The sequence below is a fragment of the Amia ocellicauda genome, chromosome 19, assembly GCF_036373705.1.
Source record: "Amia ocellicauda isolate fAmiCal2 chromosome 19, fAmiCal2.hap1, whole genome shotgun sequence".
Taxonomy (NCBI): Eukaryota; Metazoa; Chordata; class Actinopteri; order Amiiformes; family Amiidae; genus Amia; species Amia ocellicauda.
This window is the reverse complement of record NC_089868.1, coordinates 16552280-16567698: the sequence shown is the minus strand read 5'-3', so window position 1 is coordinate 16567698 and position 15419 is coordinate 16552280. Positions and strand designations below refer to the sequence as shown.

The following is a 15419-nucleotide window of genomic DNA, read 5'->3' as shown; positions in this document are numbered from 1 at the left end:
GAGTGTGTTGCTGGTGCAACACAAAAACAAACAAAAACAACCCACCATTAGTGCAGGTAAAGCTCGATCTCATTACTCCCATACAGGTTGTGACAGATGAGCTGCATGGAGAGCTGGCTAGGATCACTTTTGCCTGGTGTGATGATGCATCCTGGTCCTTGCAGGTCACCATTGATCCAGTAACAAAAACAGGGCAGATTTGAATATACAGATTCACGCTTTCGTTCTCTCAGTGCAAATGTGGCTATTTTCGATCATGGTATGGCACCGGCCTATGGAAATCATCACGTATTTCAACTAGGTAAGGCCTGTCTGTACAAGTAAACAACCTAGAACATTGTTTTTAACATTCATATAAATGCAATCAGTTTAAGAAGAGTATTACAGATATTCCAGAAGGCTGGAGCAGCAGTGATTTAATACTGAAAAGATGATCCAGTGTTAGACTGCTCTGAAGGTTGCATTCCCCATACCAGTTTGATTTTGTCATCACCTACCATGATGCCCCAAATAATCATAAGTTCTTAATCTAACTGCTTTTCCCTATACCATCTTTATAGTCCTCAGGTTTACAAATAAAGGAACCTGCAAAAAATAGTGCCTGCTAAGTAACTAAAGGTATAGGGTAATGATTTAGCTACAACCAACTGTTATACTGCCAGTGAACGAGTCCAATCCAAAACAACAGTAGTCTTTATTAACTATGATATAAAACAATGTCTGTGTGTATATGTATATAGATCTTTAATGCTATTAATATATTTGTTTCTCATGAGCAATTCAATTCACCTGTAGCTCTAATGTAACAGCATGTAGTTTCAGTGTAATGTCCAAAGCGCTGCCAGCACAATCTTCTGCATCAAGATTTCACTGTGCAAAAGCAAAGTTAGATCGGATTTGTTTTGAAGCATTACATTTCCTGTGCCGTAGCAATGGCTGGTGGTTTGGCTATTTGAGCTGGCAGAGCTGCCGCGAGTGCGAGTGGACAGCTTCCACGAAGGCGCCCACGTGCTCTGGGTCCATGTCGGGGTACAGCCCATGCCCCAGGTTAGCGATGTACCGCTGGGTGCCAAAGCCTTCCAGCATCATCTTCACCATCTCACCAATCTTCTCCTGCAGACACAGCAACGCAGGACAGATCAGCACCATAAGCACAACGCCCCAAGAACATTAATCAGTCTTCTACCTGTCATAGCATTGAAGGCTGTGGTCTTACCTTGGGGGCGTACAGAGCACAGGGGTCAAGGTTTCCCTGCAAGCTCACTCGCCCTCCTGCCCGCTTCCTGCAACGACAGCAATGGCCTTGTTATTCATTTACACCAGTGGTTTTCAAACCAGTCCTAGAGTACCCCCTGCCCTGCTGGTTTTTGTTCCAACTGAGGTCTTAATTGCTTAATTGAATCCTTAATTGAACTAACAAAGCAATATACAATTAAATTAAGTAATTAAGACCTCGGTTGGAACAAAAACCAGCAGAGCAGGGGGAACTCCAGGACTGGTTTGCAAACCACTGATTTACACCAATGGCTTCATCAGTCTCACTGTTATACTCTGAGGTACACACGTCGCCCGAAGTAACTCCAGATTCAGTAGCTGAAACCGATAGATTCTTTACCCTCGCTTCCCCGATTTTTCTTGTGTACTACAGCTGAACAGTTCTAACTTTTCACAAATACATGGATTTCACAAGATCTTTCCAGGCTCCCCCTGAGGCCAGCATACAGCCTGGAGTTTTGAAGGAACTGTCGCAAAAGCATCTTTAGGTCATTGTGAGCTGAAAGTCTGTGCATCTATCGTTATTCACTTGGTCTGCTGGGGACATGTTGGGCATCACTCACCGAGCGGCCTGGGGGTCGATGGTCCAGTCCAGCCCCACCACTTCATACTGAGACTGAGAGAGGTCCTCCAGGGCGTAGTGCCCATCCTTTGCAAACACAATCTGAGGTAGAGAGCAGAAAGGAGTCAGCATCCCCCCCATGACAGCACCTTAGACAAAAGCTAATGAACTCAACATCCATCTTAAAACACTCCAGTAGGTGCTCTGAAATTACCACTTGGTCAGTAGTTGTAAAACAATGGGGGCTGCAACAGTTATAGTTATTTTGTCTCTCAAGTTCAGAAGCCACAATGATATAAATTTGATTTAAGCAACAAAAACAAGTTTTATAGATTGAGTCTGCATCTGGAGTCTCAACACAGGGCAGCAAGCCAGGCCCAAATGGCTGTCTTACCATGGGCACGTCATCCAGCCCCGCTTCCTTCAGCTTCTCCTTCACTTTCCGAGCGATCGTCCGCAGGTAAGGCAGGGCAAACTCGTTAAACTGCGCCGGACCGAGGCAGCCAGCGTGGGACTCGAACACCTGCAGAGCCTGAGAGAGGAGAGAGGAGAGGACAGGTCACCTCCGTACACAGGGCTGGGCAGAAGATTCCTCCCGGCACCTCCACAATCTGCTTGTCTGTCTTTAGCAGTGGCAAAGGTCCTGACCATTGCAGAAGTAGGACTTTGGCTTGAATATATAATTCTATAGCAAGATAACACTGGCTTTTAAATCAGGCCAACTCAGAGCTATTCTGGAACTGAATAAACATGGCAGGCAAGTCTAGAAAGCTGGGCACGTGGATGTTAAAATTGGTGCATCAATTGATTGAAGTTTAACCTTTTTAAAATGAACTTCTTGCTTAGACATTTAAAGGGGTACAGAACAAGGAACAAAACCATTTAAAGGACAGCCAGATTCTGGAATTCCAAATAACCTTTTTATATGAATATCTAATAGGTATAGCTCAAAATAATTCAGTTCAAACCCTTCATCTTTAGACCAATTCATGTGTAGAAGCTCTGAAAGCAAAGCAACACCTTTTATAGAGAAGAGTGCTTGTGCAAGTGCTGTGCTGCTTCTGATCACACTGTAACACACACTGCCACTTCCAGCAGCACCTATTCACTCCGTAGTGGATATATTCCTCAGGTTAGCAATTATCTTTATGTAAATATTGCAGGAGAGGAATGGCTTTCATGCACTGAAATGCTGACCCGTAAAATGAGGGCCTATGCTTTGGGCTTCATATACATGCAAACATTGCCACCTTTGGGTGCACATTGGTTACTGCAAGCACAACATGGGTCACCTGCATGAAATCCTAACAACCCTAGCAATAGAAGACTTCAAGCCACTCTGCAGAAAATGTTAAACTTAAGCAATGAATTTATCCAATCAAAATATTACATTGTATTTGTTACTAATCAAGTAAAATGAAAGCCTCATAAATGTAAACAATATATAAGATACCATGACATTTATAGAGCAACCTTTTCAGCCTTGACCTCACCTGTGCCCCCGCTGCCACCTGTCCCAGCAGGTACTCCACGATGACGTCCGTGAGCTGCACCAGCAGGCGGTGGCTGGCCTCCGGGTGGCGATACAGCCAGCGCTTGGCCTTGGACATGGTGTTGGAGCCTCCACCCTCGATCATGTAGGTCATCAGTGTCCACTGCAGGGAGAGCACAGGGAGTTCAGCACACGGACGCACAGCTAATGAAGCAAGGTAGGGCTCCGATTGGACAGTGGAGGTTCTCCAATAGAGAGGCAGGTGTGTGCGAGAGCGTGGGCGCCTGCGGCAGGTTCACCCACCGGTGCTCCAGTGAAGCCGATGAGGGGGACCTTGCCCTCCAGCTTGTGGCGGGTCAACGTGATGGCCTTGAAGACGTAGCCCAGCTCTGCTGACACGTCCACTGTGGTCCGCAGACGGAGGAGGTCCTCCGGTTCCTTCAGGGGCTCTGGGAACGTGGGGCCTTTCCCAGGAACCATCTGCACATCCATACCCAGAGCCTGCCAACACACAGACACCCAGCTGTATGAACATCTGCACAGGCACGGCACCTTCCTCTCCCCTCCCAAAGCACACTGAGGAATTGTGTGCGTGAGGAACCCAATTAAAGATGCTCCGTGACTGATTAATGGATTTTCAAGTCTTCGGTGGAAGCACATTGTTAAGGAGTGTGTACAAGATTACTTTGAAATCTGCAGATATGTAGTACTCAGGAAATATGTTCATCTTATTAAAGTTCTGAAGATCCATTTGTGATAAACTAATTAGGTGCAGTGCAAATAACAGGATCGAGTAGGAGGCAGGTGTGACTAATCGTCACACTTTCACTCATACCTGAGGAACCACCAAGATATCGGAGAAGATGATTGCTGCATCAAATGGGAAACGTCTTAAGGGCTGCAGAAAAGTAACGGGAGAAAATGTATATATTTAACCAAGTTAATTACTTGTTTTTCAAGTAATTACAATAGTTCAGGAACATTATGGGTTGTTTAATTAAAAAAATAATAGTAATGTGCAATGTTTCTGGTTTGATCTACCTAATCATTCACAAGAGAAACTATTATTTATACTTCACTTCACAATTGCTGACCTCATTACCACACACTAAATTAATTAGAAAAAGCAAACATAATAGGTCAGCTGACAACAATGTATGGTAGACTGCATAATTCATATTCCATAAGCATGAACTGCTGTGTGTACAGTGTGTTCAGTCAGGCCCCAGGCGGCCGAGGCAGGGGTGCTGACCTGTAGTGTGAGCTCACAGCAGGCCTCGGGGGAGCGGCACGTCTCGAAGAAGTCCTTGCCTGCTCTGGACTCCCGGAACTCTGTACAGAGCACACACAGTCACATACGTATACATGCTTTACACCAAATACACAATCACACACATACGCTCTGCACAGCGTACACAGTCACAAACAGACCTAAATATCTTTACCCAGCAGTGCCAAACCCCAGACTGTTCAGCAGGGTTTACAGACATCATATAACAGATGTTGGCCATAGTTGTGGAAACACAAATCTCCAGTTTCATTTCGGTAATAAGCCGGTGCAGTATGCAGAGTTCTCACCTGGAAGGTAGCGGCCAGCTTGCCTCATACACCACACTGGGACACACGTGGTCTCCTCGCCCCGTGCTGCGCGCAGGAAACAGTCATTCTGCAGCTCTGGGAAGTCCTTTGGGCTGAAACGGCACACAGAGACATCTGAAACACTTACCCTTAGACATCCTCCTGTATAAACCGTACACACACATGTAGACTGTTTTTCTATAGTGTCTCTCTCTGGTCAATTTTGTTCTAAAAATTTGTTTGAGACCATTGTTTTTCCACATATTTTGCCAATTACTGGACTTTCCTTATTAGTATGACTGTTACACATTATCTTGATTGGTGTATAAAGACCAGCCCTGTGAAACCAACTGAAAGCTTCCCGTGTGCGTTTTCTTCAGCACAATTCCTTGTCCCTCCCTTCACAGCTGCTATCTTTGTAGGCAGGCTTCGGTGTGGATCATGAGGAGCAGATGATTCTTAATGATAGGGCTTTTCTAATCAAGTCTTATCAGCTGAGTAACTGTCTTTTTCATCCACCCCAAAGGCTGCCAGCCCATTGAACCAGACAGCTTATCTCAAGCTTTCAAGGGGTTCAGCACCCAGAGACAAGTTACCAAACATGCATTCTTCATCTGAATTTTAATACCAACACCCAATACTTTTGAATTCATACAAAGCACCAACAAATATGTAGTAACTGCATTTTGTGAAGCTGATTTACTGAAATACAATACATAATTAATATCTGTACTCCGTTGTATTTGACACATCAATGATGTAAGTGTCTGCCTGCCATATGTTGAACTCTTTGAATCCTTCCAAACATATACACTGTTCTCTCTTCTTCCAGTGAAATGCAAAGTTAAAACATAACATTGAATGTTAATATTATAAACAAAAAAAGATAATAATCGGTCTACAATGTGGTATGACAAAAACTATATTTTCAGCGTCCTGACTATTTTAATGAAATCCTTTGAAATAAGTTATGATCGCACATAAACAAACAATTTACGCAACACTCGTGTCCACTTTGAGATACGAATGCATTGTTGTTTATAACAAATGAGGAGAATGAAGACACGTGCATTTACCTAACAGACGTTAATATGTCAGAATTTACATAAACAGAAACGACGTTTTTTTGTTACATACAGAATGTGATTGTCCTTGTCCATGGTGAAGTCAGTAGTGTCCCAGCAGTACGATGATGGTCTCAGCAACGTCACACACCTGACCGTAACTAAACCGGCGGACTTCTTAAGTGGTCTCCTCCCGAGTCTTAAAACTGGAATTCAGTAATCAGTCAGTCACGCCCCTTGCAAGTGCCTGGGCGCGGCCATCTTTGTTTCGTCACATGACAAACCCGGAAACGTTCCCTCCAGGCCCCTCCTTCGGTTTAGCTGTCTAACGATGTGCCTGAAGGACCCAACGTGAGTTGATTCAACAGGCCAACCGCCGGACCTGCCTTATTTATTGGAGTATGAGGACAACTTTAATTACTGTAAACACAGGTCACTCCGCCAACCTTTTTACTCCTTTTTGTACAGAAACAAAACACATGTGAACGTACATTACCGAACAAATCAAAGGACATGCGCACAACTAGGACGACACAAACTTTTGGAAAGCCCCCACGAAACGTAAACAGTATCCATATAGGCATTGAAGCTGTCATTTTATATCAGTAATTACGGCAAATAAACTGCGGACAGTTCGCACAAGGTACACCTTTGCTCTGCGGGACAGAAGCTCAACAAGCAGTTTGTGTGTTTATGTCTGTGTCACCGGCTACTGGACCCAGGCCGAAGAGGGGGAAACCCAGCGGGGACGAGAAGACACCGGCCGATCGTCCACACACACCGGCATCGTAGCCCCGCAGACAGTGGGGGATGTTGTAGCGTGCAGACCGTGTATTGACATCGTTTTGTTTCCGACTGGACGTTGCATTAGCTGTCGAGGAAAGAGCAACAGACACTAAAACACGCACAAGGAAAGTCTGATGTCAGCGGCGGGAGTGTGGGGTGCGAGTCTGCGTTTTAATTACTATCACCGCTGAGAGATGTCACCCGGCGACAACCCCCACATCCTTCTGGGGAGAATTCGCTTTTTAATCGAGTGCATTGAGTGTTTTAGAAATAGCAAGCCGATCCCGGAGAGCCTGTGCTTCGTGCCCAAGGAAGTCTGCTACAAAATCTGCAAGGACTCGTCGTTCAGCTCCGGCGCCGCGTCGTGTGCGTCCAGTGGAAACTCGTCGGTGGGAAAGACCCTGGTCTCGGTGTGGGAGAGCCCGTCCCAGGCTCAACAGAGTAAGAAACTATGCAAGTTCAACATCGAGCCCAAGAAAGGGACGTGCATCAGGACTACGGGAGAGGAGTATTGCAACAACTACGGCCTGTGGGTCAAAATCAACAAGGTACGATTCAATTCAGAAGTCATTAAGACAAATTAAGTATGTCGGTGTGTTTTTCCACTTCCTGGTGGTGACGTCACCGCGCAGGAATGTACAGTTCTGACGCCTTGCAATTCGTGAAGCGCGTTTTATGATTTTAAAATGCAAATGTTAACCCATCCAGGCGTTTGGTTGAATAGGCAACCGAAAAAGTTTCACCTAAATTACATAAAATGGAAAACACATCTGATCTGATCGATAAGGAAGTCGTGCATCCTTTTTTTGTGGGCGAAATAAATGCTTGGGCTGCTACATTTTTGATGCATGAATCAATTCCTAATAATGCGTGTTTTTGTTTTTTAACATGCTATAAAATATGATTGACAAGGACTTGTGTAATTAATGATCAACAGTTTCATGCCACTTCAGGCCGACCTTATTAGGGCGTTTCTAAAAAGCACTGAGTCATAATGTATCTATCAGTTGTTTCATATCCATTATTCTTTGTGATTTTAAGGCAGGTGCTTTTTTTATGTGTCCACAATAGCATTTGTTTTATCTTGTGTATTTCTTTGTGGGGAGGCAACCTCTAAAAAGATTGTTTGACCGGGTAACTTAATTCTACCTGTATCCAATACACTTCAATTGCACCTAGCTGATGTGGTTTGGAGAATGACACTTACTTTTTATTTATGTTTGTATTTGTTTCTGTCTGTATGTATGTATTTGCACAGCCCCCTTCTTTTCATGCAGCATATGAATGGCCAATATTCAAGTTATTGCTGCCTCTCTGAAATCTTTGCCTGTCCGGCCCTCACCCTTTCTCTGTAGGAGCAGCTGGAGGAGCACAAGAACGGCCTGGATGTGGACGAGGGCTGGATCCTGGTGTGTAAGCACATGGACGGAGGGGACAGGCTGGTGCCGGTGGAGTCCGCCGAGACTGTCAGCAGGCAGCAGCAGCTCTTCGGATACGACTACAAAGCCTTTACCAGGTCTCGCACTCTCGTCCTCTGCCGATGCCCGTTTGAGAGAAGAACAGAGATGGCCTAGTTCAAAAGACACCTGTTATTGTTAATGCTTGTGAGCATGAGAACAAAAAGGAATATTTGGAAATTTGGCAAAGAAGAAAACTTACATTTACTGTACACGAATATTTTAGTGTTTTAATTCTGCCTGTACCAAGTGTAAGTAAATCATTTTGGGAGAATTGATGACCTCCTGACTGGTGTCTGTGTATTCAGGTGGGAGCAGGTGGTGGATGCAGAGTACGGCCTACACCTGGGCTCCAGACCCAAGGTGACGGAGCGCGATGAGGCTGCTGTTCAGAAACTCAGGTGAGCCGTGGCCTTCCACAGTCTTCTTTGATCCGTTTTCAACTGTGGACTCGGGGGCTGGGAGCTGGCGACTGTATCTGTATATTGTGTGTATGTCTCTTGGCAGACATGTGCCCCCCACCTGGACGTTTGAGTGCGACGAGGACTTGGTCCACTATTTCTACGACCACATCGGCAAGGAGGACGAGAACCTGGGCAGTGTGAAGCAGTGTGTGGAGAGCATCGACGTCTCGTCCTGCTCGGTGAGTGCCAGCCCTCCTGTCGGCACCGCTTTTGGAATAGTACAAAAAAATGCAGGCAGGCGTTTTTAGTTTGCTCCCTTGTCAGTGATTATGTTGCTCGGTCTTCCTCACCGTCTCTTGTCTGTGGGGTCCGTAGGAAGACCCCAGCGGTGGTGCTGGGTGCCTGACCGACGGGGACACTGACACGTACTGGGAGAGCGACGGGATGCAGGGCCAGCACTGGATTCGCCTGCACATGAAGAAGGGCACTGTAGTTAAGTAAGACACGCAGCCTTATCGGCTTATTGAACACACATGATGGTGTAATAACTCAACGCCATCTTTGGTCCTGATCTTTCCTCTACATTTCCCTAAATATCCCACTACAATGCAGCTTGTTTCACTGTAAGAAGAAAACATGCTTTTCTTTTTCTTTCTAGAAAGCTGATTTTAACAGTCGATTCGACAGATGACAACTACATGCCCAAGAGAATCACTGTGTTTGGGGGTGAAGGAGACAACCTGAAGAAAGTCAGTGATGTTAATATAGATGAGTAGGTTTCATTCATTCATTCATTCATTCATTCATTCATTCATTCATTCATTCATTCATTCTTTCGTTCATTTCAAGGCTAATTCTAAAATAGAAAAAAAAAACTTTTTACTTTTAAAAGATCCATAAGCTTTTTTTTATGTATGAAATATACAAGTCTGATTTAAAATGATATACAAATTACATTGAGAAGAAGAATGCAATAATGCATTTGTGTTTATTATCAGTTAGTAAAAAGATTGGGATTAAAGAAAGTACCAGTAGTCATCATCTTAAGACTGGAAAAATCTTGCCTCCCAAAGTCCGTCAAAGTGACACTTTCCTGTGCATTTCAGTTTTGTATTGTTATTTTTATTCCCTTACAGGAATTTAATTGGGGAGGTGTGTGTTCTGGAAGACATGACATCACATTTGCCAGTAATTGAAATCCGAATAGTGGAGTGTAGAGGTAAGGACTTTAAATACTGTTATTCAGCAAATATACACGAGTGGACACAAGCATATTCCACAATAACTCTGTCAAGTATTTTACCAGAAAATCAATGAGGCAAGAACACTTGAAGTTACTCTATTTTTATTTGATCAGTAAAGCTTTAGACGTGTCATTGCTAAGGAATCTGTGAACATCAGAGTCAGGGTTTCTGTCATGTGTTTTGGGTTGCAGATGAAGGGATCGATGTGCGAATCAGAGGGTTAAAGATCAAGTCCTCCCGGGAGCGGGACCTGGGCCTGAATGCAGACATGTTCCAGTCCCCTAACCTGGTGCGATACCCACGGCTGGAGGGCACACACCCTGACGTGCTGTACAGGAGAGCCATCGTCATCCAGAGGTACAGAGGGAGGGCAAGCCTTGCAAACCAGGAACGAATATAGTTCATGTCAGTGTGATAATTGAAGGAAACGTCCTCTTTGTTGAGTATTTTCAGTAATCTTACTCTGCTTTGATCCTTTATTAGGTTCATCTCCATGTTGGACAGTCTGCTCCCTCATCTGGTACCTTCATGGGATTACACCATGGGCACCTTCAACCATCTTAAAGTAAGTATCTTTATGGATATTGTTCAGTTGCTCAGCTAAATCATGTATATAGTTATTCTGTGTATTTTGTGGAAGTAAGACAAAGACATGCTAGCTAAAAGAAACGTGCAGTGCTGTGCTGGGGTGAGTGCATACATTACAGTTGAATTGGAGACCCCGGACAGTCGGCGTGCCCTCGAGGTGCTCAGCCGTGTGTGCTGTGTGTTTCAGCACATCAAGCAGTTCCTACTGCTGTCCAAGCGCCGCTCGGCCCTCATCACACAGTGCCTGAAGGACTCGGAGACCAGTAAGCCCAACTTAATGCCCCGGCTGTACATCAACCGGCGCCTGGCCATGGAACACCGCGACAACCCCTCCCTGGACCCCAGCTGTAAGAACGCAGTCTTCACCCAGGTACACCGGCACAGCTGGAGAAACTGTTCCACACAATACGCGGGTCAAGAAAATAACTTCTGCTTTCATTTATTAATGTCTTCTGTTGTATTTTTCTCTCAGGTATATGAGGGCCTGAAACCTTCTGATAAGTATGAGAAGACCCTAGATTACAGGTATTTATTTTTCTGTTAAAGTCTTTCAATTGAAGTGCTCCTGTGAGGGGGTGGAGTCTCACCTGTGTGTGTGTGTTTCCAACCCAGGTGGCCGGTGCGTTACGACCAGTGGTGGGAATGCAAATTCATCTCGGAGGGAATCATAGACCAAGGTAAACGTTTCAGGGCCACTATCTCCTAGATCCATGTTTTTTTTTAATTAATTTATTTTATCATTGTCCTTGTACTAAGTTCCTTGGAGGAGTTTTCTTCTGGTTGGTAATTGAAAACAAGTATAAGGCCATAGATTTTATTTTACAAGTCCGTATTCTTTTCGTTTCCAAGCATAAAAAGAAGTGTGAAACAGCTTACTATACAAAAGAGAAGGTAAATAAGATTTTTTTTGTGATTTTGTGTATTTGGTAAAAGAAACAAAGTCTATGAAATAACATATATATATATATATATGTGTGTGTTATCTAAAGGCTAAAGGCACAGCTCTAACCTCAGAAATAGTCCACATGTGAAACAGGACGTCCCTCCCTCCCCAGGTGGTGGATTCAGAGACAGCCTGGCTGACATGTCGGAGGAGTTGTGCCCGAGTTCTGCAGAGTGTCCAGTGCCTTTACCCTTCTGCACAAGGACTTCCAACCAGGTATCTGCCCTTCGCTACATAGCTGCCAAAATGTGAGGAACAGACTTGGTTATTTTCCAGATTTGCATGTGTTTTACATTTGCCTGAAGTCATGATGATGCACAGCAGTCAGCTCTGTCACACCTGCAATCCCTTTGTGTCCCTTTGTGGAAAAAATATTTTTATATATAAACTGGAATTCTGATCCCCATAACCTGAGTATCCGGTGCCTGTCCTGTTGCGTGGTTATGTGAGGTGTTATGGTGTGTGGAGAGACACGCTGACGGTGGCTGTGTGTTTGCAGGGCACTGGGGAGGCCCGGGACTGCTACGTGCCCAACCCGTCCTGCCGGGAGTTTCACAAGTACGAGTGGATTGGCCAGCTGATGGGCGCTGCGCTCAGAGGGAAGGACTTTCTAGTGAGTTCCGTCATTTTGACCTTCCTCTTTTTTTGTGAGCTGCAACAGGGAGGAATTACTTAACAAAATAATATAAAAATCAGTTTGATTATTTGTGACTTGAGGAACTCACTTTATTATGTGATGGGTTTTTTTTTGCTCAGAGGTCTTTGTTTGCAGAAATCCCATATTGCAAGTTTCCATTCAATGCAAACCTCCCTGATGGTTGCCAGTTTTTTCCCCATGACCTGAGGGTGTGAACAGCCAGGTGCTCATGACATCGTGTCGCTGTAGGTGCTGGCTCTGCCAGGTATCGTGTGGAAGCAACTGATGGGAGAAGCGGTGAGCTGGAGTAAGGATTTTCCAGCTGTTGATTCTGTGCTGGTAAGTGCGTCTGCAGTCCAAGTTAACTAGACTCCAGTACACCATTTGTTCACTTTAGGTCAGTGGTGAAGAACAAATACTTTGTGAGGTCCTGTGCACAGTGAATAAATAACACACTGCAGGGCTCTGGATTCACAGTGAGACCTAGAAATGAAGGCAGAGCTGCTCCACTTTCTCTCCTGCTCAGAGGAGGCTGTCTCAGGACATTGGCCACAGATGAGACTACTTGACATCAAATGGAATATAAGGATGTCTTCTTTCCCTCATTGTGCAGGTGAAGTTGCTGGACGCCATAGACAACATGGACAAGGAGACCTTTGAGTTCAAGTTCGGCCAAGAGCTGACCTACACCACGCTGCTGAGCGATGGGAGGATGGTGGAGCTGGTTCCCGGAGGGGCAAGTACTGTGGTCAAGCACGAGGATCGCAAGGAGTTCATACGACTGGTGCAGAAGGCCCGACTGGAGGAGAACAGAGAGCAGGTACACCACTGTCACTGGGCGGGTTTGAGAGTGTGCTGCCCACTTCTCTCCCCAGTATGGCGTGTCAAGCTGCTGGTTTGGGAAACTGTCTGTACAACCCACTGAAGCCGACTATGGTTATTCATCTGATCCTGGTGTGTCGGTGTGTTTCAGATCGCGGCGATGCAGGGCGGGCTGTTGAAAGTAGTGCCCCAGGCTGTGCTGGACCTCCTGACCTGGCAGGAACTGGAGAAGAAAGTGTGTGGAGACCCCGAGATCACCGTGGAGGCTCTGAAACGCCTCAGTGAGTTGCACACGGCCCACGCTGCCAAACCTCCCTGCAAGCACGGGCCTTCTTTAGGTCTAAGTGTGCAGAATTCTGGAGCGTTTCTATTTATTTTTATTAATAAAAAAAGAAGTAAAAAAATCTCTCACAGTTATTGCAGCTGGACCTAAACCTCTGTACTAATTCACTCTCAAACCTGACAAATTCTCTGCTTAATCCTTGTTCATCCCCTCAGCACGATACGAGGATCTGGAGCAGTCTGATGTCCGAGTGCAGTATTTGTGGGAGGCACTAACTAACTTTACCAATGGTCAGTCAATATCAGGGTTTAATTTGGTTTAAATGCCTTGGGCGTGCTTCTTATTTTTAAGCGCAATATGTTGTTTTTTCTCTCTCCCACGCAGAGGATCGCAGCCGATTCCTGCGGTTTGTAACGGGTCGAAGTCGCCTTCCAGCCCCAATCTACATCTTCCCTGATAAACAAGGGTGAGGAATCCATCACTTAATGCTTTACTCAGTGGGGTTGAGGAAGGAATATGGCAGTAATTAAACAGACAAGCGCAGAACTGGATTGTACTGTAGCAGGTACATTTTTATTTTTCTCTCATTTGGATTCATAACTCTTGAGGTGATAACCACCACAGAATTTCAGTTTCCTTTTAGATTATTTTAGACCTTTCAGTCCAATATTAATTTGTTTGTTAAGGCCTTTAACATTTATGTGGAATTGATTTAAAAAAAAAAAAAAAAAAAAAAAAAAAAGCTGTATATATAATATGCATAATATACAAAAACGTTATCTTTTTAAAATCTAGAACTGAAACCACAGATGCCCTTCCGCAGTCGTCCACCTGCTCCAGTACTCTTTATCTGCCCAACTATCCCAGGTGAGCCTGACGTTTAGAACTGACCGCTAGGACATTAAATGGAGCTGACCCACACTTCTTTGTGCTTTTCCTGGGATGTAAATGTATCTGTACTTTCAAACATACAATCGTGTTATTCAGAGAAGAACTAAGCAACTGGAATTGTATTGTTTGTATTCTGTATTAATGACTTGATATTACTCTAGAAGAGAGAAGGTGAAACGTCTGTTACTTACAAAGTTTTACTATGGATGTAGATCGCTTATAGTGCTGGGTGTCACATCAGTGCTTCTTTCATTAGGGAGGTATGAATTTGAGATCTCTTGGGAATGGATGGCCAGGACTCCCAGTAGATTTGTGCTTTGTCTCAGGTTTGAGTGTGACTGTTTTTATTTCCCTCCCAGTGCGAAGGTCTGTGAGGAGAAGCTGCGCTATGCTGCTTACAACTGCGTGGCGATAGACACTGACATGAGCCCCTGGGAGGAGTGACCACGAGTCTGATTCACACACATTGTGTTGGTGTACCACCTGGATTTTATATTCACCTGTTGTAGCGAATATTGTTAATATGATACCTACAAGGATTGCCAATCACAGCTGTACATAATAAAAAATTAAAAATGAAAATGTTGCAGTTTATTAATGTATTCATATATTTTTTACCAAAATCATAAGGATTCAGATTGTATATGAATCTGCAAATCTGAGTTTCAGTAGTGGTCCTGGGATGTAATGTGTTTCTCAAGAACATAAGAACATAAGAAAGTTTACAAACGAGAGGAGGTTATTTGACCCCTCATGCTCATTTGGTGTCCATTAATAACTAAGTGATCCAAGGATCCTATCCAGTCTATTTTTAAATGTTCCCAAATGTTCCAGATCGTGACGACTGTGTGAAGAAGTGTCTCCTGCTTTCTGTCTTGAATGCCTTGAAGCCCAATTTCCATTTGTGTCCCCGGGTGCGTGTGTCCCTGCTGATCTGGAAAAGCTCCTCTGGTTTGATGTGGTCGATGCCTTTCATGATTTTGAAGACTTGAATCAAGTCCCCACGTAGTCTCCTCTCTTCCACGGTGAAAAGGTTCAGGTCCTCAGTCTCTCAGTAGGACGTTCCCTTCAGACCTGGAATAAGTCTGGTTGCTCTCCTCTGAACTGCCTCTAGAGCAGCGATATCTTTCTTGAAGTGTGGAGCCCAGAACTGTCCACAGTATCCAGATGAGCTCTAACTAGTGCATTGTACAGTCTGAACATCACTGCCCTTGTTCTCAATTCTGCACTTTTGACAATATACCCTAACATTGTGTTTGCCTTTTTTATTGCTTCCCCCCATTGTTTGTATGGAGAAAGTGAGGAGTCCACATAGACTCCTAGGTCTTTCTCATGCGATACTTCTAGTTCTGTTCCTCCCATAGTGTAATTATAGTGGACATTTTTGTTACCT

General features: G+C 44.5%; 2 protein-coding genes across 2 annotated transcripts; one reads left to right on the top strand and one right to left on the bottom strand.

The window, feature by feature from the left end:
• Positions 1-675: 675 nt before the first annotated feature.
• On the bottom strand, positions 676-6323 carry urod (uroporphyrinogen decarboxylase). Its single transcript, XM_066692310.1, has 10 exons — positions 6045-6323; positions 4908-5020; positions 4582-4661; positions 4165-4227; positions 3633-3830; positions 3331-3492; positions 2232-2369; positions 1839-1939; positions 1217-1283; positions 676-1113 (listed from the first exon to the last, which is right to left on the bottom strand). Exons 1-10 carry the CDS (start codon positions 6065-6067, stop codon positions 949-951), a joined length of 1110 nt encoding a protein of 369 aa, XP_066548407.1. The 5' UTR covers positions 6068-6323; the 3' UTR covers positions 676-948.
• A 287-nt stretch (positions 6324-6610) lies between these two features.
• Positions 6611-14608, top strand: hectd3 (HECT domain containing 3). The gene is made up of 21 exons (XM_066692309.1): positions 6611-7305; positions 8113-8273; positions 8523-8615; positions 8722-8857; positions 8994-9115; positions 9277-9390; positions 9755-9837; positions 10054-10219; positions 10346-10427; positions 10638-10820; positions 10923-10975; positions 11063-11127; positions 11506-11609; positions 11893-12006; positions 12280-12369; positions 12644-12850; positions 13004-13133; positions 13351-13425; positions 13520-13601; positions 13931-14002; positions 14386-14608. The coding sequence occupies exons 1-21, from the start codon at positions 6952-6954 to the stop codon at positions 14468-14470; spliced, it is 2571 nt and encodes an 856-aa protein (XP_066548406.1). The 5' UTR covers positions 6611-6951; the 3' UTR covers positions 14471-14608.
• Positions 14609-15419: the final 811 nt, after the last annotated feature.